Source organism: Schistocerca nitens, chromosome 5, assembly GCF_023898315.1.
Source record: "Schistocerca nitens isolate TAMUIC-IGC-003100 chromosome 5, iqSchNite1.1, whole genome shotgun sequence".
NCBI classification, from domain to species: Eukaryota; Metazoa; Arthropoda; class Insecta; order Orthoptera; family Acrididae; genus Schistocerca; species Schistocerca nitens.
This window is the reverse complement of record NC_064618.1, coordinates 18,051,521-18,076,619: the sequence shown is the minus strand read 5'-3', so window position 1 is coordinate 18,076,619 and position 25,099 is coordinate 18,051,521. Positions and strand designations below refer to the sequence as shown.

The 25,099-nt window shown below is 45.5% G+C and overlaps 1 protein-coding gene across 5 annotated transcripts in view; it reads left to right on the top strand.

Moving 5' to 3' along the window:
- The window catches only part of LOC126260117 (neurexin-1a), a 2,420,624-nt gene that overhangs the window by 2,028,538 nt on the left and 366,987 nt on the right, over positions 1–25,099 (top strand). For all 5 annotated transcript variants that reach the window (XM_049957356.1, XM_049957358.1, XM_049957357.1 and 2 more), the window contains one exon: positions 5,633–5,741. In XM_049957356.1, coding sequence (XP_049813313.1) covers positions 5,633–5,741 — 109 coding nt within the window. The remainder of the gene's footprint in view (positions 1–5,632; positions 5,742–25,099) is intronic.

Here is a 25,099-nt window from a genome sequence, read left to right as displayed (position 1 = left end):
TTCCATTTCCAGGAGTGTATATAGTTAAGGCTCACCGGCCACTTGACCATCTTCTTCCTCTGTGCGTATACACAAACAGTGCCCGAACTCTTACGGGAATCGGCAACGCGCCGCGAGTAATGAGTACAATGGCCGGGGGCACTACGAATGTAGTGCGGGACAATACGTCGAGAATGTGGGTTTCGCGGGAAGCGTGCCAGAGATAAATCCCTGCAGTCGCGCTATCCTCTGTGTCCTCAGTGGCTCAGATAGATAGAGCGTCTGCCATGTAAGCAGGAGGCTGATCCCTCACCTGTGGTAGAGTGGGAGGTCGTCTCAAGGTGTGGCAGGGGGCGAAAGACATTCCGGAGGGTTGAACGGAAGGCCTCTCCAGTTTGTCTGACGAACCGTTTTCAGGCTCTGTCTCAGGCTGATACTGATCTTCGGCCTGACATGGCTGCTTGTCCTGTTCCAGAGGTTGCCCCTCAGTCTGCAAGATCCGGGCGGTCGCAGAGGGTGGGCTTACTGGTAGCACGGAGCTCCAACGTCAGGTGCGTAATGGGGCCCCTTAGGGATATGGCAACAAGAGAGGGGAAGAAAACCAATGTGCACTCCGTGTGCATACCGGGGGGAGTCATTCCAGATGTGGAAAGGGTCCTTCCGGATGCCATGAAGGGTACAAGGTGCACCCAACTGCAGGTGGTCGCTCATGTCGGCACCAATGATGTGTGTCGCTATGGATCGGAGGAAATCCTCTCTGGCTTCCGGCGGCTATCTGATTTGGTGAAGACTGCCAGTCTCGCTAGCGGGATGAAAGCAGAGCTCACCATCTGCAGCATCGTCGACAGGACTGACTGCTGACCTTTGGTACAGAGCCGAGTGGAGGGTCTGAATCAGAGGCTGAGACGGTTCTGCGACCATGTGGGCTGCAGATTCCTTGACTTGCGCCATAGGGTGCTGGGGTTTCGGGTTCCGCTGGATAGGTCAGGAGTCCACTACACGCAACAAGCGGCTACACGGGTAGCAGGGGCTGTGTGGCGTGGGCTGGGCGGTTTTTTAGGTTAGATGGCCTTGGGCAAATACAAAAAGGGCAACAGCCTCAACAGGTGCGGGGCAAAGTCAGGACATGCTGGGACCAAGCAGCAATCGGTATTGTAATTGTAAACTGTCGAAGCTGCGTTGGTAAAGTACCGGAACTTCAAGCGCTGATAGAAAGCACCTACTGATAACTAACAGACCCGAACTTTTCGACTCTGTATGTGCAGAACAGGGAATCAGTGATCATAAGGCCGTTGCAGCATCCCTGAATATGGAAGTTAATAGGAATATAAAAAAAGGGAGGAAGGTTTATCTGTTTAGCAAGAGTAATAGAAGGCAGATTTCAGAATGCCTAACAGATCAAAACGAAAATTTCTGTTCCGACACTGACAATGTTGAGTGTTTATGGAAAAAGTTCAAGGCAATCGTCAAATGCGTTTTAGACAGGTACGTGCCGAGTAAAACTGTGAGGGACGGGAAAAACCCACCGTGGTACAACAACAAAGTTAGGAAACTACTGCGAAAGCAAAGAGAGCATCACTCAAAGTTTAAACGCAGCCAAAACCTCTCAGACAAACAGAAGCTAAACGATGTCAAAGTTAGCGTAAGGAGGGCTATGCGTGAAGCGTTCAGTGAATTCGAAAGTAAAATTCTATGTACCAACTTGACAGAAAATCCTAGGAAGTTCTGGTCTTACGTTAAATCAGTAAGTGGCTCGAAACAGCATATCCAGACACTCCGGGATGATGATGGCATTGAAACAGAGGATGACACGCGTAAAGCTGAAATACTAAACACCTTTTTCCAAATCTGTTTCACAGAGGAAGACCGCACTGCAGTTCCTTCTCTAAATCCTCGCACAAACGAAAAAAATGGCTGACATCGAAATAAGTGTCCAAGGAATAGAAAAGCAACTGGAATCACTGAACAGAGGAAAGTCCACTGGACCTGACGGGATACCAATTCGATTCTACACAGAGTACGCGAAAGAACTTGCCCCCCTTCTAACAGCCGTATACCGCAAGTCTCTAGAGGAACGGAAGGTTCCAAATGATTGGAAAAGAGCACAGGTAGTCCTAGTCTTCAAGAAGGGTCGTCGAGCAGATGCGCAAAACTATAGACCTATATCTCTGACGTCGATCTGTTGTAGAATTTTAGAACATGTTTTTTGCTCGAGTATCATGTCGTTTTTGGAAATCCAGAATCTACCATGTAGGAATCAACATGGATTCCGGAAACAGCGATTGTGTGAGACCCAACTCGCTTTATTTGTTCATGAGACCCAGAAAATATTAGATACAGGCTCCCAGGTAGATGCTATTTTTCTTGACTTCCGGAAGGCGTTCGATACAGTTCCGCACTGTCGCCTGATAAACAAAGTAAGAGCCTACGGAATATCAGACCAGCTGTGTGGCTGGATTGAAGAGTTTTTAGCAAACAGAACACAGCATGTTGTTCTCAATGGAGAGACGTCTACAGACGTTAAAGTAACCTCTGGCGTGCCACAGGGGAGTGTTATGGGACCATTGCTTTTCACAATATATATATATGACCTAGTAGATAGTGTCGGAAGTTCCATGCGGCTTTTCGCGGATGATGCTGTAGTATACAGACAAGTTGCAGCATTAGAAAATTGTAGCGAAATGCAGGAAGTTCTGCAGCGGATAGGCACTTGGTGCAGGGAGTGGCAACTGTCTCTTATCATAGACAAATGTAATGTATTGCGAATACATAGAAAGAAGGATCCTTTATTGTATGATTATATGATAGCGGAACAAACACTGGTAGCAGTTACTTCTGTAAAATATCTGGGAGTATGCGTGCGGAACGATTTGAAGTGGAATGATCATATAAAATTAATTGTTGGTAAGGCGGGTACCAGGTTGAGATTCATTGGGAGAGTCCTTAGAAAATGTAGTCCATCAACAAAGGAGGCGGCTTACAAAACACTCGTTCGACCTATACTTGAGTATTGCTCATCAGTGTGGGATCCGTACCAGATCTGGTTGACGGAGGAGATAGAGAAGATCCAAAGAAGAGCGGCGCGTTTCGTCACAGGGTTATTTGGTAACCGTGATAGCGTTACGGAGATGTTTAGCAAACTCAAGTGGCAGACTCTGCAAGAGAGGCGCTCTGCATCGCGGTGTAGCTTGCTCGCTAGGTTTCGAGAGGGTGCGTCTCTGGATGAGGTATCGAATTTATTGCTTCCCCCCTCCCGAGGAGATCACGAATGTAAAATTAGAGAGATTCGAGCGCGCACGGAGGCTTTCAGACAGTCGTTCTTCCCGCGAACCATACGCGACTGGAACAGGAAAGGGAGGTAATGACAGTGGCACTTAAAGTGCCGTCCACCACACACCGTTGGGTGGCTTGCGGAGTATAAATGTAGCTGTTGATGTAGAGATCCCGGGTTCGAGTCCCGGTCGAGGCACAAATTTTGATCTGTCCCCGTTGACCCATGTCAACGCCTATAAGCAGCTAAGGGTGTTGATTTCATTGTAATTTCATTCAAACGAGCTGCTTGGTCACCGATGGTATCTGTTCTTTTGGACATGTCCGAATGAACAGATACCATCTCAGTAAATATATAGTGCCTACTGCTTTGGGGCAAGTCCACGGGGGCAAAAGGAGTTTTTATGTAGCACAAAAAGGTAAACAGATGTGTAGCAGGTGTTTCTAGAAACAATGCCTCCTGTGGGCCGCTTTTCAAGAAACTGGGAGTCATGACAGTCCCATCATTATTTATTCTTCATTCTCTAGTCTTCACAAAAGAAAACCAAGTGAGCTACAAATACCTTTGAGTTAAGCTGCTCTATCCACTGCCACCAGAAGCACACAGTGTGTCACTGAAAACTTTCAGAAATATATGAAACTGGCTTGGAAAGAAGGCTTTGTATATCATGGATGAATACTTTGTGTGTACAGAAGAAGATTTAAATTTATACTCGTTGTATGTTTGTATACAAATCAGTATTACTTAACTGTTACCTACACAGGGTGAATACCAGTAAAACAGCTAAACTGGAGGGACAGATTACTGACTGGAAATGGAGGAAAATGGTCCTACGAACATTTGTCTGGAACTGGACCGTGTGCGAGCAGCGACAGCAATTCGTCTCGGAACACAGATGGTTGGTTGGTTGATTGGTTGATTCGGGGAAGGGACCGAACAATGGGGTCATCGGCTCCATCGGTTTAGGGAAGAACGGGGAAGGAAGTCGGTCGTGCCCTTTCACAGGAATCGGAACACAGTACACAGTACACAACAGATGATCAAAGCGGTCTCCATGGAATTGTACGTGGTTGCGATATTAGCAGTTGTCATGCAGTATACATGTAATCCTACTTTTGGCGTACACCATGTTGGCGGGCCACTTCCGTGCAGCTAATACTAGAGTCCCTCTCAGTGTCCTGTGGAACCCAGTTCTCCAAATCTGGTGTACGCACAGACCACAGCTCCCTCCACGTTAGTCTGTCTGAAAGAACTCACGATCATACAAACGCCCAATTAAAAAAGCTTGCAATGTTGTGTGACGTGATTGGTGTCTGGGAGGATACTTCTTTTGGTATAGCCGTACTGCCTTTCGACCATTTCAATCTGCTTGGCCGTACACAAGTACCATCTCGGCTTGTTACCAAAATGTATTCTGGACCATTCTGCTGCTTACAGTACGCTGCTTCAGTCACACAGCCTGCAACACACAAGGAAACGCGGCACGCGGTCAGAGGACCTGTCATTCGTCAGCGCCCCCTCTCACTGATAGACTGGCAATGGCAAGGAAAGCGTTTCTGAAGAAGAGAAATTTGTTTACATCGAGTATAGATTTAAGTGTCAGGAAGTCATTTCTGAAAGTATTTGTATGGAGTGTAGCCATGTATGGAAGTGAAACATGGACGATAAATAGTTTGGACAAGAAGAGAATAGAAGCTTTTGAAATGTGGTGCTACAGAAGAATGCTGAAGATGAGATGGGTGGATCACATAACTAATGAGGAAGTATTGAATAGGATTGGGGAGAAGAGAAGTTTGTGGCACAACTTGACCAGAAGAAGGGATCGGTTGGTAGGACATGTTCTGAGGCATCAAGGGATCACCAATTTAGAATTGGAGGGCAGCGTAGAGGGTAAAAATCGTAGAGGGAGACCAAGAGATGAATACACTAAGCAGATTCAGAAGGATGTAGGTTGCAGTAGGTACTGGGAGATGAAGAAGCTTGCACAGGATAGAGTAGCATGGAGAGCTGCATCAAACCAGTCTCAGGACTGAAGACCACAACAACACCAACAAACAACCTACAGTGACGAAAATGCATTTTCGGACACACGTTCATAGGACCTTTTCCCGGTACGGAAACCGCCCGTGCAATTTGTCAGTTTTATTAATGTTCACCCTGTATTACTGTGTTATGTGTATCGTTGTGTATTGTTTAAGTTGTACAGACTATTGGCATCAATACTGTAAAAAATTTTAGAAGATGAAAATTTATTGATTAACTGCTTAAATAGTGTGGCAAGAGTAAGACTGGAAATGTATTAACGAAGATGTGAGACGGACACGGAAAGATCCGTGTCGTATAAATTGGGCCGTTGCAGAGAACGAACGGGTTTGCGTGCAGGTGGTGCTGGCCGGCCAGGGCCTCAACGACAACCAGTGGCACACGGTGCGCTACTCGCGGCGCGCCACCAGCCTCAAGCTGCAGGTCGACGACGACGCGCCCATCAGAGGTACGCTCAGCGCGCAGCGCGGCGGAAGGCGCAAGGCGGAAGGTGACGTAGCTTAGCGTGCGCCTGCACCTGCGCTCTTCTCCTCTGCCACGGGTCCCGCCTGCCCTCTTCCTCCAGCCTCATCAGACTGTCGCCCGATTAAGATTGTTTGCCAGTTGAAACTACACGTGTCGGAGCTGGTTTCCTTCAATCAGTGCTCAACGTCATGCGTGAACAGTCCGCCATTGGCGAACTGCCCATAACAAATGTTCAGTTCACTTACAGGGAATTCAGCAGGCACGATAACCACACCAAAAACCACCACCCACCCGTACACAAATACATTACAGTGGTAACGAAATCCTGGGTGTGGCGATTTTATTTCGCTTTTTCATCAGGCGTGATAACCACACTTCCTCTGTCCATCTGTTCCTCCAACTTTTTCTGTCCCTCTGCTCCTCTCTGTCTGTCCATCTGCTACTCCCCCTCTCTCTTTCCATTTGCTACTCCCCACTCTCTGTCTATCTATCTGCTCCTCCCCACCCTCTCTGTCAATCTGCTCCTCACCATTCTCCCTGTCCACCTTCACCTCCCTCTTCTCTCTGTCCATCCACTCCTCGTCACCCTCTCTGTCCGTGTACTCCTCCCCGCTCTCTCTGTCCCTCTGCTCCTCCCCAATCCACCTGTCCATTTGCCCCTTCCAACGCTATGTATCCCGCTGCTCCTCCCCCCTCTCACGGTTAATCTGTTACTCTCTACTCTCTCTGTCCACCTTCCCTTCCGTCTCTCTTTTGCGATCTGCTCCTCCCCCTATCTCTGTTCACCTGGTCCTCCCAGTCATTATGTCCTTCCACCTCTCTCTTTCCGTTTGCTACTCCCTTACTGTGTCCATCTGTTACTCTCTACTCTCTCTATTTCCCCCTCTCCTTCTGTCTCCTCCAACTTCTGCAGTCTATAACTTCCTGCCCTGTCTCTGTCCATCTCCTCCTCCCCACTCTCTCTCTGTCTGCTACTCCCCCTCTCACTTTCTATCTTCTCGAACCACTGCCACTGCTTCTCCCAACTCTCTCTGCCCATCTGCTCCAACCCACTTTCTGTGTACATCTTCTACTCCCCCTCTCCCTGTCCCTGTGCTCCTCTCCCACTTCTCTGTCTGTCTGAGCCTTCACCCTCTCTCTGTCCAACTGCTACTTCCTCCTCTATCTGACCATGTGCTACTCCCCACACTTTCTTAGTCCATCTGCTCATACCCTCTCTCTGACCATCTGTTCCTCCCCACTCTCCGTCCATCTGCCATCTCAGTCCATCTGCTTTATTCCCTAATCTGTCTGCCTACTTCTCCCAACTCTCTCTGTGCATCTGCACCTTCCCACAACCTGTCCATCTGCTCTTCCCACTGTCTGTCCCCCTCCTCCTCCCCCCACTCTCTCTTTCTATCTCCTACTCCACACTCTCTCTGTCCACCTGCTACTCCCCCTCTCTCTACCCATTTTCTACTCCTCCACTCACTGTCTATTTGTTACTTTATACTCTCTCTGCCCACCTGTTACTCTCTCTCCCTTTGTAGATCTCCACTGCTCCCCACTCTCCTCCTCCTCCTCACTCTCTCTGTCCATCTGTCCTTCCCTCTCTCTGTCTGCATGCTCCTACCCACTCACTTCATCCATTTGCTACTCCCAACTCTCAGGCAACCACACTATCCCCCTCTCTCTGTCCATCTGCTCATCCTCCCTCTCTTTGTCCATCTACTCCTCCAAGCTGTCTGACTATCTGCCATTCCCCACTCTCCCTATCCATCTGCTACTCCCCCTCTGTCTGTCCTCATAGCCCTTTCTTTCTATCTGCTACACACCTGTGTCTGGCTGCCAACTCCCCTCTCTGACCAACTACTTCACTCCTCTCTCTCTGTTCACCTCCTCCAATCTCTGCTCTCTATGAACTCCTACCTATCCCTCTGTCCATCTGCTCCTCCTCACACACTCTGCCCATCTGTTCTGCCCCCTGTTGCATCTGCACCATTTTCTCTGTCTATCTTTCCAGCCCTCTTCTAGTTTTTCTTCTCCAGCCCCCATCTCCTTGTCATTTAATTTACCTCTCCCTCCCCCTCTTTAGGTCCATCTGCTACTTCCCCCCTCTCTGTCCTAATACTCCGCCTCTCTCTGCCTATCTGGTACTCTCCCTCTCTCTATCGATCTACCCCTCTGCACACTCTCTTTCCCTCTGCTCCTCTCACCCCCCTCTGTCCATCTTCTCCTCTGCCCTCTCTATCCCTTTGCTACTAGCCAACTCTCTGTATATCTCCTCCTCCCCACTCTCTCTGTCCATTGCTCTTCCCGCTCCCCCCCCCCCCCCTGTGCTTATCTGCGACTACCCACTCTCTCTGTCCATCTTCTCCTCACACCTCTCCCTGTCTGTCTGCTCTTTCAAGCTCTTTCTGTTCATCTACTACTCCCCTCTCTCTGTTTCTATCTGCTACTTCTGTTATCTCTGTTTATATGCTCCTCACACTCTTTCTGCCCATCTTTTCTGCCGTCTGTTGCATCGGTTCCTATTCCTCTATCTTTTCATCTCCCCTCTTGAGTCTTTCTCCTCTAGCCCCCCTATCTCCTCCTCACTTTCTTTATCTCCTCCCCCCTCTCTCTATCCATCTGCTATTTATACCTTTCTCTGTCTGTTTGCTACTCTCTGTTTCTGTGTACATCAGCTACTCTGCTGTCTCTCTCTCCACTTGCTATTCCCCCTCTCCCTTACCATCTCCTACAACCTCTACTGTCTTTGGCCCTCTGACCCTCTCTTTTTACATCTGCTCCTCCAAAATCTCTTCTTCTGTTGGCTTCTGCCCCCTCTCTCTGGCCATATCTCCACACCCCTCTCTGTCCATCTGCTACTCCTCCAATCTCTGACAATCTTCTCCTTCCCACTCTGTCTGGGCATCTCCTACAACCTGCTCTCTCCATCCGTGTGTTACTCCCCTCTCTCTTTCTGTCTCCTGCAATGTCTAATCTCTGTTCTCCTGCCCCTGCTGTCTGCTCCTCCCTACTGTCTCTGTGCATCTACTCCACCCCCCCTCTCTGTCCATCTGCTCTTTCCACTCTGTCTGCCCTCCTCCTACTCTCTCTATCTCCTGCTCCACCTCTCCATGCCCATTTTCAACTCCCCCACTCCCTCCCTATTTGTTTCTTCACACTTTATCTGTCCGTCTGCTACATCCCCCTCTCTTTGTAGCTCTCCACTGCTCTCCACTCTCTCCTTCTCCCCACTCTCTCTGTCCATCTGTCCTTCCCCTCTGTCTATCCTTCTGCTCCTCCCCATTTTGTCTGTCCCTCTGCTCCTGCCCACTTTCTTTGTCCATATACTACTCAGCAAATTCTCTGTCCATCTGCCGCCCCAACACTCTGTCTATGTCTGCACTGCCACTCTCTTACCATCTTTTACTCCCCACACTCTCTGACCATCTGCCATTCTCCCTCACTTTGTCCATCTTCGTTGCTCCCCAGTCTCTGTGTCCATCTCCACCTCCCAACTTTTTCAGTCCATCTGTTACTTCTCTCTCTCCTGGTCCATCTTCTACTCTTCTACTCCCCACTCTCTGTCCATCTGCTACATGACACACTGTTAATCTGCTACTTCTCCCATTATCAGCCTATCTTCCTTCCCTCTCTCTCCAGCTGCTCCTCCCCACTGTTTCTGTCCATTTGCTCCTCCTCAACCTCTCTGTCCAAATGCTCCTCCCCAACTGTTTCGCCTCTGCTCGTCTCCACTCTCTCTGTGCATCTGCTCGTTCCCACTCTCTCTGTCCACTTCTCCTTCCCTGTCTCTCTCTGTCCATTTGCTTCTCTCCCTCTGTCTGTTCATCTGCTACTCACCCCCTCTCTGCCCTTCTGATACTCCCAATGTCACTGTCTGCTCTCTTCTACTCAACTCTCACTGTTCATCTGCTACTCCCCTTCTCTATATACATTTCCTCCAACGTCTATATCCTCCTGCCCTTCTCTCTGTACATCTGCTCCACTTCCCTCTCTCTGTCCATCTTCTCCTCCCCACTCTCTGTAGATCTGCTAGTCCCCACGCTCTCTGTCTTTCTGCTACTCCCTCCTCTGTCCATCTGTTCTTTGCCCCCCTCTCTCTGTCCATCTTCTCCTCCTCACTCGTCTGCCGTTGTAGCCGAGCGGTTCTAGGCGCTTCAGTCTGGAACCGCGCGACCGCTACGGTCGCAGGTTCGAATCCTGCCTCGGACAGGGCTGTGTGTGATGTCCTTAGGTTAGTTAGGTTTAAGTAGTTCTAAGTTCTAGGGGACTGATGACGTCAGATGTTAAGTCCCATACTGCTCAGAGCCATTTTGAAGCCTCCCCACTCTCTCTGTCCATCTGCTACTCCCCACTCTCTCAGTCCATCTGTCTTCCCCCCTGTCTGTGTCTATTTGCTACTCCTCTGCGCTGTCCGTCTGTTACTCTCCACTTTGTCCATCTGCTACTCCCCCTGTTTCTTTCCACCTCCTCCAACCTCTAGAATCCATGTCCTCCCTGTGTTTCTGTCCATCTACTCCTCCCCCATTCTCTCTATCCATCTGATACTCCCCCCTCTGTTCTTTTTATGCTCCCCCCCCCCTCTCTGTCTCTCTGCAACTCGTTCTCTCTCTGCTACTCCACCCTCTCTCTGTCCATCTGCTACTCCCCGCGACCATCTCCTCCAACCTGTACCTCTATGTCCTCCTGCCCCTCTCTGTGTTTATCTGCTCCTCCCCACTCTTTGTGCTCATCTGGTTCTGCCCCCTCTTCCATCTGTTCCTTCCCCCTATTCCTGTCTTCTGACCCCCTCTTTGTCTCCTCCAGCCCCTCTGTCTCCTTCTCACTTCCTTTATCTCCTCCTCCCCCTCTCTCTGTCCATCTCCTCCTCCTTTTCTGTCAGCTCCTCCTCTTCCTTTTCTATGTCCATTTCCCCCTCGTTCTTCGTCATATTTGTCCCCATGTCCTCCTATCCCCTCTCTGTCATCTCTTGATGGAAATAGGTTGCTGGTTATTACTCCCATAGAGTTTCTCTCCAGTCAGTAATATCTGTAAATGGCGTTAGTCTGGGCTAGCGTTTGGATAGGTGACTGTCTGGATCTACTGGGCACTATTGGCTACGGGAATGCATTCAAACCTTTGAGGCCAATTGAGGAGCTACTGAGCGAAAAGTGGCGGCTCGAGTCACAAAAGTTAATAGTGGCTGGGAGAGCGGTTTGCTATCCTCCACAATCCCTTCCATATCCGCCTCCAGTGACGCCTATCGGCTGAAGATGACACGGCGGTCCGTCGGTACCACTGCGCCTTCCAGTACCTGTTCGGATGGAGTTAATTTAGTTAATGTGTGTACCACGTTTGGTCGAAATCGATCCTGGGGTTAAGAAAGAGCTTTTTAGCCGCGTCATTGCCAGAGTACGCACACATCACATATATTTCACATATATTTAATCTATTTCACACATCTTTATTTACGTTCTTCACATGTATCTGTAGAGAATTTAGTCCTTTAGTTTCGATATCACGGAGCTTATTCTTTATGACGTCATATCACCTTAACAATGTGGCGTACAACGAAATATTTTTGTATTCACGTTCAATGGTACATTTTTATGCTGTCTGCGAAACATGTTGCGAATAAAGTTAGTAGTAAAGGCGTAAGAAATTAAAACGTTATGCACGATACAGTAATTTTTTCACATCTCAGTGTTTGAGGTGTCATATCTCCATAACTACGTGTTGTACAGTAACGGCTCTGAGCAGTATGGGACTCAACATCTTAGGTCATCAGTCCCCTATAACTTAGAACTACTTAAACCTAACTAGCCTAAGGACATCATACACACCCATGGCCGAGGCAGGATTCGGACCTGCGACCGTAGGGGTCCCGCGGTTCCGGACTGCAGCGCCAGAACCGCACGGCCACCGTGTACAATAACGTAATTGTGAATGTACATTTAGCAGCATCTGCGAATACTGTCTGTGAAATGTGTTGCGAATAAAGTAAGTAGCAGAGAAGAAATAAATTTAAACTTCATGCATGATGCGGCTTTTTTTCACGCTACTCAGTGTTTATGACGTCATGTCTCCTCAAATATATCTCTCAGAATGATGCAGTTTTGTAGGTACGTTCATCATTTGTTGATACTGTCTTCGAATTTTGTCTTGAACAGAGTTAGTAGCATAGAAATAATAAACTAAAACGTCATGCACGGTGCGGCAGATGTCCTCACATCTCAGTGTTTATGACGTCATGTCTCCTGAATTACGTGTCGTGCAATGCTATTAATTTCAGTTCCACCCAGTGGGATATGTGAATAGAGTCTGCAAAATGTGTCATCAATACAGTTGCTAGTAAAGAAGTGATAACGTAAACATCGTGCTTGATGCGGCAGTTTTACTGCATGAACAGGGTAATGGAATAAGCAACTAACTTTTTTTCCTTTCACCATTTTGTGGGGATTATTAGCGAGAAAAGTTTAGTAAAGGCTTCAAATTAAATCTAAAGTTTGTTGTAAGTCACTAAGTACACTCATTCTCAAACATTGGATGAAGGAAGTCTGCAAATTCGTGTGTCGTGAGTTACACACCTTTTTTGTCACTTCCCCCTTACCACCACAGCGATTAGCTCCAGACAATAAGTGATATGTGTATGAAGATTGGTAGAAATCAGTAGAGTGGTTTAGGAGGAGATACGGAACAGATATACATACATACATCAAAGAGCCAGAGAAACTGGTATAGGCATGCGTATTCAAATACAGAGATACGTAAATAGGCAGAACACGGCGCTGCGGTCGGCACCGCCTTTATAAGACAACAGGAGTCTGCGCAGGTGTTCGATCGGTTACTGCTGCTACAATGGCAGGTTATCAAGATCTGAGTCGGTGTGAATGTCGTGTTTTAGTAGGCGCACGAGCGATGGGGACACGGCACCTTCGAGATAGCGACGAAGTGGGGATTTTCCCTTGGACCTTTCCACGAGTGTACCGTGAATATCAGGAATCCGGTAAAACATCAAATCTCCGACATCGCTGCGGACGGAAAAATATCCTGTACGAACGGGACCAACAACGACTGAAGACAGTCGTTCAACGTGACAGAAGTGCAACCTTCGCACATATTTCTGCAGATTTCAGTGTTGGGCCATCAACAGGTATCAGCGTGCGAACCATTCAACGAAATATCATCGATATGGATTTTCGGAGCCTAAGGCCCACTCGTGTACCCTTGATGACTGCACGACACGAAGCCTTATGCCTCACCTGGGCCCGTCAACACTGATATTGGACTGTTAATGACTAGAAACATGTTGCCTGGTCGGATGAGTCTCGTTCCAAATTGTATCGAGCGGATGGGTATGAACCCCACGAATCGATGGACCTTGGATGTCAGCAGGAGCTGATGAAGGCTCTGTAATGGTGTGGTGCATGTGCAGCCGGAGTGCTGTGGGACTTGTGATACATCTAGACACGACTCTGACAGGTGACACGTACGTAAACCCCCTGTCTGATCACCTTCATCAATTCATGTCCATTGTGCATTCCGACCGACTCGGGAAATTCTAGCAGGACAACGGGACACCGCGACGTCCAGAATTGCTACGAGTGATTCCAGGAACATTCTTCTGAGTTTAAACACTTCCGCTGGCCACCAAACCCCCCAGACACGAATATTATGGAGCATATAGGGATGCCTTGCAACGTGCTGTTCCGAAGAGATCTCCATTCCCTCGTAGTCTTATGGATTTATGGGCAACCCTGCTGGATTCATGATGTCGATTCCCTGCAGCACTACTTCAGACATTGGTCGACTCCATGCCACGCCGTGCAGCGGCGCTTCTGCGTGCTCGCGGCGATCCTACACGATACCAGTTTCTTTAGAACATTCACATTTAAAATATGTGCGGTTTACTGACACGCTCGGTTTAGGCATATTTAATCTCACTGTCAAATTTTGCGTAACCTGTTACGTAGGGTGGCTAAAACTTAGACAAAGTGATGTAGCGTAGCTGAACGTGATGATTTTATTTACTGCGATCATCAACAAAATTCCACGTTACAGTGGCTTGTGGCCCTCGAAGCTGCTGTGATACATTCCACTTGATGTGGTCCACAGTACACGCAGCGTTCCAGGGGCACGCTCCACATGGGCTGTAGTTCGCTTTAGTATATGGAATTTTACTGTCGCTCTAAACACACTAAAACAGCACATTAGTGTGTTGCATATCATTTTGTCTAATTTTTGGACACCAGACGTAATGGCCCACGCAAAATTTGACAGTGAGATTAAATATCTCGTAACCCATCAGTTCAGTAGGAGAAATAAAAAAGTCCCAACACTGACCGGGAAGGATTTGCCTAACATATTTCCATATCAAGAGCAAACTGAAGTGGATGGCTAATTTTTCTCGGGAGAAAATTTACAGTGGACGCATCTTTTATCCAAACTTTCTCGTTACACTAGACTGAACTGCTCTGCGGAATCTCTGACTAGCAACAGCCCGCTAGCTACCGCTACAAAATGTTTACGAGATGGTCCTTCTGGTCAGTGTAGTGTGGCAGCTCTATTTACCGTAATAAATCAATCATCAGCCTCTTTGCTTTACATCTCCTTTATCGCAACAATGTTTACTTCGATAGAGTAAACACTCTCAGTATTTACGAACCGCTTGCTTGTTGTATTTCCGGGTAATTCCAGATGCGCTGTACATCATCCGCTCTTACTGATTGTGAAAGACCAATATATCGTTCCTTGTGAGAAACTGAAGTGACTGATAATATTCCGCACTCTGCTCTAGCTGATATGTTACATTACTGAAGAACGTAAACGAAAGTTTTAGGATCCTTCAGCGTAACAGGACATTAATGTAAAACTAAAACAGACACTAAGATCTTAATTTCTTCGACACTGCATGGCACCATTCATTTAATGATTGGAGAATACTCACCTAATACATGAGAAATACGTCGCTGCCATTTAAAGCAGCCTGAGCCACTCTAGTTACAGAGGCACACGTAGTCTTCATCAGGTCAATGGAAATTTACACTATTCCTTACAAATGACAGACAGGTGTTACTTGTACCATTACATGAACATATATATCATTAGTCTGCCACACATCGTCAAACTCTTGAGGTTCTTTCACAAAATGTTCACTTTCATATATTTTTTTTGTTTTCATTGTGTTACTGCTATCAGGAAGCTGCATATCAGAGTTAGCTCCAAAACAGATCAGTAAGTACATATAAACAATAACAAGTGATGAAAAACGTTGTCAGACACAATCTCATGAAAAGCAAGTAATGTTGTTGTTGTGGTCTTCAGTCCAGAGACTGGTTTCATGGAGCTCTCCATACTACTCTATCCTGTGCAAGCTTCTTCATCTCCCAGTACCTACTGCAACCTACATCCTTCTGAATCTGCTTAGTGCATTCATCTCTTTGTCTCCCTCTACCATTTCTACCCCCCACGCCGCCCTCCAATACTAAATTGGTGACCCCTTGATGCCTCAGAACTATGTATCGTCCATGTTTCACTTCCATACATGGCTACACTTCATACAAACACTTTCGTAAAAGACTTCCTGACACTTAAAGCTATAGTAAATGTTAACAAATTTCTCTTCTTCAGAAACGCTTTTCCTACCATTGCCAGTCTACATTTTATATCCTCTCTACTTCGACCATTATCAGTTATTTTGCTCCCCAAATAGCAAAACTCCTTTACTACTTTAAGTGTCTCATTTCCTAATTCGACTACATTCCATTATCCTCGTTTTGTTTTTGTTGATGTTCATCTTATATCCTCCTTTCAAGACACTGTCCATTCCGTTCAACTGCTCTTCCAGTCCTTTGCTGTCTCTGACAGAATTACAATCTCATCGGCAAACCTCAAAGTTTTTATTTCTTCTCCATGGATTGTAATACCTACTCCGAATTTTTCTTTTGTTTACTTTACTGCTTGCTCAATATACAGATTGAATAACGTAGGGGATAGGCTACAACCCTGTCTCCCTCCCTTCCCCACCACAGCTTCCCTTTCATGCCCCCTCGACTCTTATAACTGCCATCTGGTTTCTGTACAAATTGTAAATACGCTTTCGCTCCCTGTATTTTACCCCTGCCACCTTCAGAATTTGAAAGAGAGTATTCCAGTTAACATTGTAAAATGCTTTCACTAAGTCTACAAATGCCAGAAACGCAAGTTTGCCTTTCCTTATCTTCTAAGATAAGTCTTAGTGTCAGTATTGCCTCACGTGTTCCAACATTTCTACGGAATTCAAACTGATCTCCTAGATCGGCTTCTACCAGATTTTCCATTCGTCTGTAAGGAATTCGTGTTAGTATTTTGCAGCCGTGACTTATTAAGTAGGTCATATGTTGGCAAAAATACATATTTAAAGTTGGTGGTACGCATAAGGAATCGTCCGACTTTTTTTGCCCTAAAATTACTTTAAGCAATAGTTGAGGAGCACACACAAACGTAAATGGCTCAGGTAACATACAATACCCCTCTGTGACAAATGTTTCTGGTCAAACAGAGACCAACAGGACAGATACAGGAAATAGTGATCATAAAGTCATTGTAGCGAGAACAACTTTCATAACATCCAAATATACCAAATGTAAATGCAACGTACCTCTATTTAAAGAAGAAAATAAAAAGAGATGGTCTCAGCTGCCTTTGTACCAATTTCCGTATGTCAATCGAATGTGATTCAGTTTCAAAGAAGCACTTGTAGGGCGGATAGCCGACAGAACGGCGCTACACGTCGCTCCCCTGTTTTCATATTCCGTTGGCGCCCGTCGCCATGAAGATCCCCACGCAAAGTCCTGCTCGACCGGCGGGAATTAGAGGGAGCCGTTGTCAGCACATCGCTGTGCGCCGTACTGCCGGAATCGTACACAGCTCCGACCGTTGGGGTTCCAGCTGACTTTTCAGCCACCCAAAATTCGTATCGAGAGCAGCTATTAACATAAGTGTGGTGTGCGTACTGTAAGACCTTCGGTACACACACCATCAGATTATTTGACATGTCGCTCTAACAAAGTAGGCGGGTGTCAGCAGTATGTCTCGTGATCTTATCGTGGCGTGTTTATCTTCTGCTGTTAGGTCAGACGATAGAAATGCCACTTGCACGGTTAGAGTAGCAGATTGACGGTGACCAACTTTAAACAGAACTTGGTTAATTTTCACACACATTTATTAAAATAGTAACAAGCATAAACCTTACGTAACTGGATTCTGGATGCTCTTTACAATTGACAATCTGACGTTCCTTTGGTCTTGGTACGTTAATCTTATTCTCACAAAAAAAATGGCTCTGAGCACTATGGGACTTAACATCTATGGTCATCAGTCCCCTAGAACTTAGAACTACTTAAACCTAACTAACCTAAGGACAGCACACAACACCCAGCCATCACGAGGCAGAGAAAATCCCTGACCCCGCCGGGAATCGAACCCGGGAACCCGGGCGTGGGAAGCGAGAACGCTACCGCACCTTATTCTCTCTCACATATCTCTGATACTTGACATAGTGTGTATACATTTCTCTTCATGGCTATGTACAGGAATATGATAATCTTATTAGGCACAGACTGAAACTTGAATATAGGCTGGTAGAGACTAATGCAGACTGGTAGAGACTAATGCAGACTGGTAGAGACTAATGCAGACTGGTAGAGACTAATGCAGACTGGTAGAGACTAATGCAGACTGGTAGAGACTAATGCAGACTGGTAAAGACTAATGCAGATTGGTACAGACTAATGCAGACTGGTACAGACTAATGCAGACTGACTAATCGGAGGTCTGTACACTCGTTATAATACCTCGCGCGTTCAGGTATCACTGCGCGAGTGTGATCCGCGAGGAGAAAAGGTTCTACATTAGCAGCAATCTCATTGGCTGCGTTACATATTAATACGCGGATCAGCGGAAGCAGAATTTGGTCCGTCTCTAAGGCAGCACCATCTCCTAGTGCGGAGACGGAAGAGCGCTGCGCCTGCGCTGTTGTGCTTAGTGGGAAAGTTGTGTACGCGTTGACTACGCGGAACTATGTACGCAATATCCCTCCCTTCCGGGGGAAGAAAAAAAGCTTTTGAAGTCTGCTTGAAAAGCCTTTTTTTCTGCTTCCTTGCTTTCCGGCGTGCGTATGTCTGTGGGTGCACACATGTTGTTCCCCGTGGCATTCGCCCGCGGTCCGCTAGGAAAACCCACTCAAAACCTACGGAACAGGGAACCGGAGAAGCAAAAATTTTGTTACATAATTGCATTTCAACATCGGTACATTGGACATAGCGTAAATGTAATTCTTCTTCGACGTCCATCTTCTCTGTGGATGTCGGCTGTGGACGGCTGGGGTAGCCGGCTGCCCATGAAGGTGCTGCGTTGGCGTCGGCGGAGGTGGCTGCGTTGGCTGCGGCGGCGGCGGCGGCGGCGGCGTCGGCTGCCGGTGACGGCGTCGGCTGCCGGTGACGGCGTCGGCTGCCGGTGACGGCGCCTGGAATCCTGCGAGCTGCTCGGTGTGGACATCTTCTTCTGAGTCTGCAACATGAAACAGCCTAGGAGTTCTGCCTATATGTGACTGCTGTCTTCGGTGCCAAATTGATTAGTATGGCGAATAACTACCCCACTTTGCGTTCTTATTCTATACATGACATTTCCAATGCATTCTACAATGATTCCTTGTGTCCAAGTACGCTTTCCTAGACTGTAGACAGTTACGAGGACTTTGTCGTTTACGGTGATTCGTCGTCCTTTCGACGTTCGTTGATCATTTTCTGGATGCATTGTGGGTTTTAGGATAGACATCAAAGTCCTGTGTTGTCGCCCATGCAGTTTTTCCGCTGGTGACTGTGCCTCGTGCGGAGTAGCTCTGTATTGTGACAGAAGAATTAATAAGGAAGTCTCTTTGTTGTACTGTTGCATCACCTTTGTCATGTGTACCTTCAACGTTCATACGAATCGTTCGGCGAGTCCATTAGCCTCAGGATGAAATGTTGCCGTCCTGTAATGTGCAATTCCGTTCATCTGACAGAAGGACTGGAATTCTTGCGACGTAAATTGTGTGCCGTTATCAGTCGCTATGGTTTGAGGCAATCCTTCAATTGAAAAGATCTTTGACAACGCTTGAATTGTTGTCGCTGAAGAAGTTGTGCGCATTTGTAGTACAAAAGGGAATTTTGAAAATGCATCAATGACAATTAACCAAGAAGTTCCAAAAAAAGGACCTGCATAGTCAATATGCAAACTTGACCAAGGTTCTGTTGCCTGTGGCCACGGAAAATATTGTCTTGGCGGAGCTGATTGATGTTGTTGTTGTTGTTGTTGTTGTGGTCTTCAGTCCTGAGACTGGTTTGATGTAGCTCTCCATGCTAATCTATCCTGTGCAAGCTCCTTCATCTCCCAGTACCTACTGCAACCTACATCCTTCTGAATCTGCTTAGTGTATTCATCTCTTGGTCTCCCACTAAGATTTTTACCCTCCACGCTGCCCTCCAATGCTAAATTTGTGATCCCTTGATGCCTCAGGACATGTCCTACCAACCGATCCCTTCTCCCAGTCAAGTTGTGCCACAAACTTCTCTTCTCCCCAATCCTATTCAATACCTACTCATTAGTTACGTGATCCACCCACCTAATCTTCAGCATTCTTATGTAGCAACACATTTCGAAAGCTTCTATTCTCTTCTTGTCCATACTATTTATAGTCCACGTTTCACTTCCATACATAGCTACAATCCAAACAAATACTTTCAGAAACGACTTCCTGACACTTAAATCTATACTCGATGTTAACAAATTTCTCTTCTTCAGAAACGCTTTTCTTGCCATTGCCAGTCTACATTTTATATCCTCTCTACTTCGACCATCATCAGTTATTTTGCTCCCCGAATAGCAAAACTCATCTACTACTTAAAGTGTGTCATTTCCTAAACTAATTCCCTCAGCATCACCCGAATTAATTCGACTACATTCCATTATCCTTCTTTTGCTTTTGTTGACGTTCATCTTATATCCTCCTTTCAAGACACTGTCCATTCCATTCATCTGCTCTTCCAAGTCCTTTGCTGTCTCTGCCAGAATTACAATGTCACCGGCGAACCTCTAAGTTTTTATTTCTTCTCCCTGGATTTTAATACCTACTTCACATTTTTCTTTTGTTTCCTTCACTGCTTGCTCATTATACAGATTGAATAACATTGGGGAGAGGCTACAACCCTGTCTGACTCCCTTCCCCACCATAGCTTCCCTTTCATGTCCCTAGACTCTTATAACTGCCATCTGGTTTCTGTACAAATTGTAAATAGCCTTTCGCTCCCTGTATTTTACCCCTGCCACCTTTAGAATTTGAAAGAGAGTATTCCAGTCAACATTGTCAAAAGGTTTCTCTAAGTGTACAAATGCTATAAACGTAGGTTTGCCTTTCCTTAATCTTTCTTCTAAGATAAGTCGTAAGGTCAGTATTGCCTCACGTGTTCCAAAATTTCTACGGAATCCAAACTGATCTTCCCCGAGGTCGGCTTCTACCAGTTTTTCCATTCGTCTGTAAAGAATTTGCGTTAGTATTTTGCAGCTGTGGCTTATTAAACTGATAGTTCGGTAATTTTCACATCTGTCAACACCTACTTTCTTTGGAATTGGAATTATTATATTATTCTTGAAGTCTGAGGGTATTTCGCCTGTCTCGTACATCTTGCTCACCGGATGGAAGAGTTTTGTCAGGACTGGCTCTCCCAAGGCCGTCAGTAGTTCTAATGGAATGTTGTCTACTCCCGGTGCCTTGTTTCGACTCAGGTCTTTCAGTGCTCTGTCAATCTCTTCACGCAGTATCGTATCTCCCATTTCATCTTCATCTACATCCTCTTCCATTTCGATAATATTGCCCTCAAGTACATCGCCCTTGTATAGACCCTCTATATGCTCCTTCCACCTTTCTGCTTTCCCTTCTTTGCTTAGAACTGGGTTTCCATCTGAGTTCTTGATATTCATACAAGTGGTTCTCTTCTCTCCAAAGGTCTCTTTAATTTTCCTGTAGGCAGTATCTATCTTACCCCTAGTGAGATATGCCTCTACATCCTTACATTTGTCCTCAAGCCATCCCTGCTTAGCCATTTTGCACTTCCTGTCGATATCATTTTTGAGACGTTTGTATTCCTTTTTGCCTTCTTCATTTACTGAACTTTTATATTTTCTCCTTTCATCTATTAAATTCAATATTTCTTCTGTTACCCAGGGATTTCTACTAGCCCTCGTCTTTTTACCTACATGATGCTCTGCTGCCTTCACTACTTCATCCCTGAAAGCTACCCATTCTTCTTCTACTGTATTTCTTTCCCCCATTCCTGTCAATTGTTCCCTTATGCTCTCCCTGAAACTCTGTACAAACTCAGGTTCTTTCAGTTTATCCAGGTCCCATCTCCTTAAATTCCCACCTTTTTGCAATTTCTTCAGTTTTAATCTACAGTTCATAACCAATAGATTGTGGTCAGTGTCCACATCTGCCCCTGGAAATGTTCTACAGTTTAAAACCTGGTTCCTAAATCTCTGTCTTACCATTATATAATCTGATACCTTTTAGTATCTCCAGGATTCTTCCATGTATACAGCCTTCTTTTATGATTCTTGAACCAAGTGTTAGCTATGATTAAGTTATGCTCTGTGCAAAAATCTAACAGACGGCTTCCTCTTTCATTTCTTAGCCCCAATCCATATTCACCTACTATGTTTCCTTCTCCCCCTTTTCCTACTGTCGAATTCGAGTCACCCATGACTATTAAATTTTCGTCTCCCTTCACTACCTGAATAATTTCTTTTATCTCATAATACATTTCATCAATTTCTTCGTCATCTGCAGAGCTAGTTGGCATATAAACTTGTACTATTGTAGTAGGCATGGGCTTCGTGTCTATCTTGGCCACTATAATACGTTCACTATGCTGTTTGTAGTAGCTTACCCGCACTCCTATTTTTTTATTCATTATTAAACCTACTCCTGCATTACCCCTATTTGATTTTGTATCTATAACCCTGTATTCACCTGACCAAAAGTCTTGTTCCTCCTGCCACCAAACTTCACTAATTCCCACTATATCTAACTTTAACCTATCCATTTCCCTTTTTAAATTTTCTAACCTACCTGCCCGATTAAGGGATCTGACATTCCACGCTCCGATCCGTAGAATGCCAGTTTTCTTTCTCCTGATAACGACGTCCTCTTGAGTAGTCCCCGCCCGGAGATCCGAATGGAGGACTATTTTACCTCCGGAACATTTTACCCAAGAGGACGCCATCATCATTTAACTATACAGTAAAGCTGCATGCCCTCGGGAAAAATTACGGCCGTAGTTTCCCCTTGCTTTCAGCCGTTCGCAGTACCAGCACAGCAAGGCCGTTTTGGTTATTGTTACAGGGCCAGATCAGTCAATCACCCAGACTGTTGCCCCTGCAACTACTGAAAAGGCTGCTGCCCGTCTTCAGGAACCACACATTTGTCTGGCCTCTCAACAGATACCCCTCCATTGTGGTTGCACCTACGGTATGGCTATCTGTATCATTGAGGCACGCAAGCCTCCCCACCAACGACAAGGTCCATGGTTCATGGGGGGAGGACTGATTGATGCGTCTGACATAATTTACAGTTAGAAAGCATTGTTTCAATATCTTTATCAATGACCTTCCAGTAGCAATGTCCTCTGGCCATGCGTTTCGTGCGTACTATGCCCCAATGACATTGGCGTAACATTTTAGCACTTGAGTCCTGAGAGTTTTGGGTATAACTACTCTCGTTTTTCCCGTTTCACTGTGAACTAGTATGACGCCTTTGTGCACTGTGAGAGCATGTCTCATGTTCCAATAAGATTTCACTTCTGGCTGAGCGAAGATGTTCTTATCGGTTGGCCATTCCGTAAGAATATACTGCTTTATCTTTGATAACACTGGATCTTTGGTCACTAACTTAGCTATTAAGGTGGCTTTGGCGGGGAAATTTGCCACGACGTCCTCACTGATTACGTCTATCTGAAAACATACGTCCTCTGATTTGTCAAAATGTTCATGTTGACCCGCCGGTAGACGTGAAAGTACATCGGTGTTGGCATGATTTGCCGTCGATCTATATAAGATCTCGTAGTTGTAATTAGACAGTAGCAATGCCCAACGTCGTAAACGCTGTGCTGTCTTAGTGGATACACTATTATGTGGTCCGAATATTGTCACCAATGCCTTATGGTCTGTGAGCAGAATTAATTTTCTTCCGTATATGTAGTCCTGAAACTACTTCACCGCAAAGATAATTGCTAGTGCCTCTTTTTCTACTTGGCTATAGTTTCGTTGACTTGAGTTTAAAGTTTTCGACGCGTATGCAATCGGTCGTTCAATTCCTTGATGTTTATGGGACATGACTGCACCGATCCCGTAATCTGACGAGTCCGCCGCAATAGTGATCAACTTTTGCGGGTCATATGTCGTAAGACATTTTGCGTCTACTAAACTTTGTTTCAGTTTGTCGAATGCGCGCTGGCATTCTTTGGACCAATTCCACGCGACTCCTTTGCGAAGCAATCTGTGTAACGGTTCGGAAATTTCAGCTGCTTGCGCTATGAATTTCCGGTAATAATTAATTTGGCCTAATAAAGCTCTAAGTTGCTTCAAGTCTTTCGGAGCTGGCAATTTCTGAATTGCTTCTATAGGCTGTAGTGTCCGACTGATTCCGTTATTTGACAATATATGTCCTAAATACTGAATTTTCTTGACAAAAAAATATACATTTCTTCTTGTTGCACCTGAGATTGGCCTTTCTGAGAACCTTGAACAGTTCTTCCAGGTTATCTAGTAAATCTTGTGGAGATTTTCCCGAGACGATTATGTCATCGAGATAGTTAACTGCGTTAGGACAGTTTCTAATTAACTGTTCCAAGTAACGTTGAAAGAGGCTTGGTGCGCTAGCGATACCAAATGGTAAGCGCTTGTATCTGTACAATCCAAATGGAGTATTTATGACCATAAACTTTTGAGTATCTTTGTCTAAAGGGATCTGCAGATATGCTTCCTTTAAATCCAGTTTGGCGAAATACACACCCCCTGCTACTTGATACGTCAGTTCTTCCGGTTTCGGTATCGGGTATGTATCTATAATGCACTGTGAGTTGACAGTAGTCTCGAAATCTCTACAGATACGTAATGATCCATTTGGCTTTTCTATTACAACGATTGGTGTTGCCCAGGCGCTAGATGTGACTGGTTCGATAATACCATTGACTTCTAAACGGTCAAGTTCTTGTTTTACGCGTTCTTTCAGTGCGTAAGGGACAGTTCTAGCTTTGCAAAACTTCGGCACTGCCTTCGGTGTCAGCGTAATGTGTGCCTGGTAATCTGTTACACTGCCTGTCGCGGAGGAAAAAATATCGTCGTACTTCTGCAACACTGTTAGTAATTTACCTTTCGGAACGTGATGTGTGACCTGTTTCGCTTCATGGATTGTGAAGCCTAATTCGTTAAAGAGATCCAGACCTAGCAAGTTTGATGCCTTATGGGTGTTAACTACTGCTAAAGTAGCTGTCTTGGTAAACTGTTTGTAAGTTACTTCCGTCGTCAGTGCATCTTTGACTGAAATTTGTTCCGTACTGTAGCTGTACAGTGAGCTGTCAAAATGCTGCAATTTAGGAGAACCTAGCCGTTTATGCACGTGCAGATTTATGAAAGAGATCGACTATCCTGTGTCAATCTAGAATTTGATAGGTATGTTGTTCACCAGTAATGTGACATACAAAGACTTGTTCCTGTTTTGTACAATATTTATTTACTTATTTATTTATGCATTTATTTTACCTGGCAAGATTAGGGCCTTCAGGCCCTCTCTTGCACCTAACCAGGCATACTGAGATTGTGCGAATTTCAGTTTGTATCGAACATTATGGACATATAACGTGTTATACAGTATTAATGTTAAAGAAAAAAATAGAGATTATAACAGTAATATAATGATAATTATAACAATCAAAAAAATTAATTATAACAATCAAGAATAATAATAATAGTAATGACTATGTATATGAAAGTAAACATTTTTCTTTTGTGAATTTCAATCCTATTGCTAGTTGGGAATTTTCTCGTTATGTTCTTGCAGCTTGTGAGTTATTCTCATCGAGCAGAGACATAAGACGATAGAATGGGGTCAAAGAGATATAGAAGAAGTAGCTAGGTTAGAGGAAGAGAAATAGAATGGTAAAATTCGAAGCTATGATGGAAAGGAGAAAGAAAGAGATGAGAGGGGCACAACAATGGTGGCTATACCGTCCCTAATATGTAAGTTTTGAGTACCCTCTTGAATGTTGAGTGGTTCTGGATAAGACGTAGATCACAGGGGAG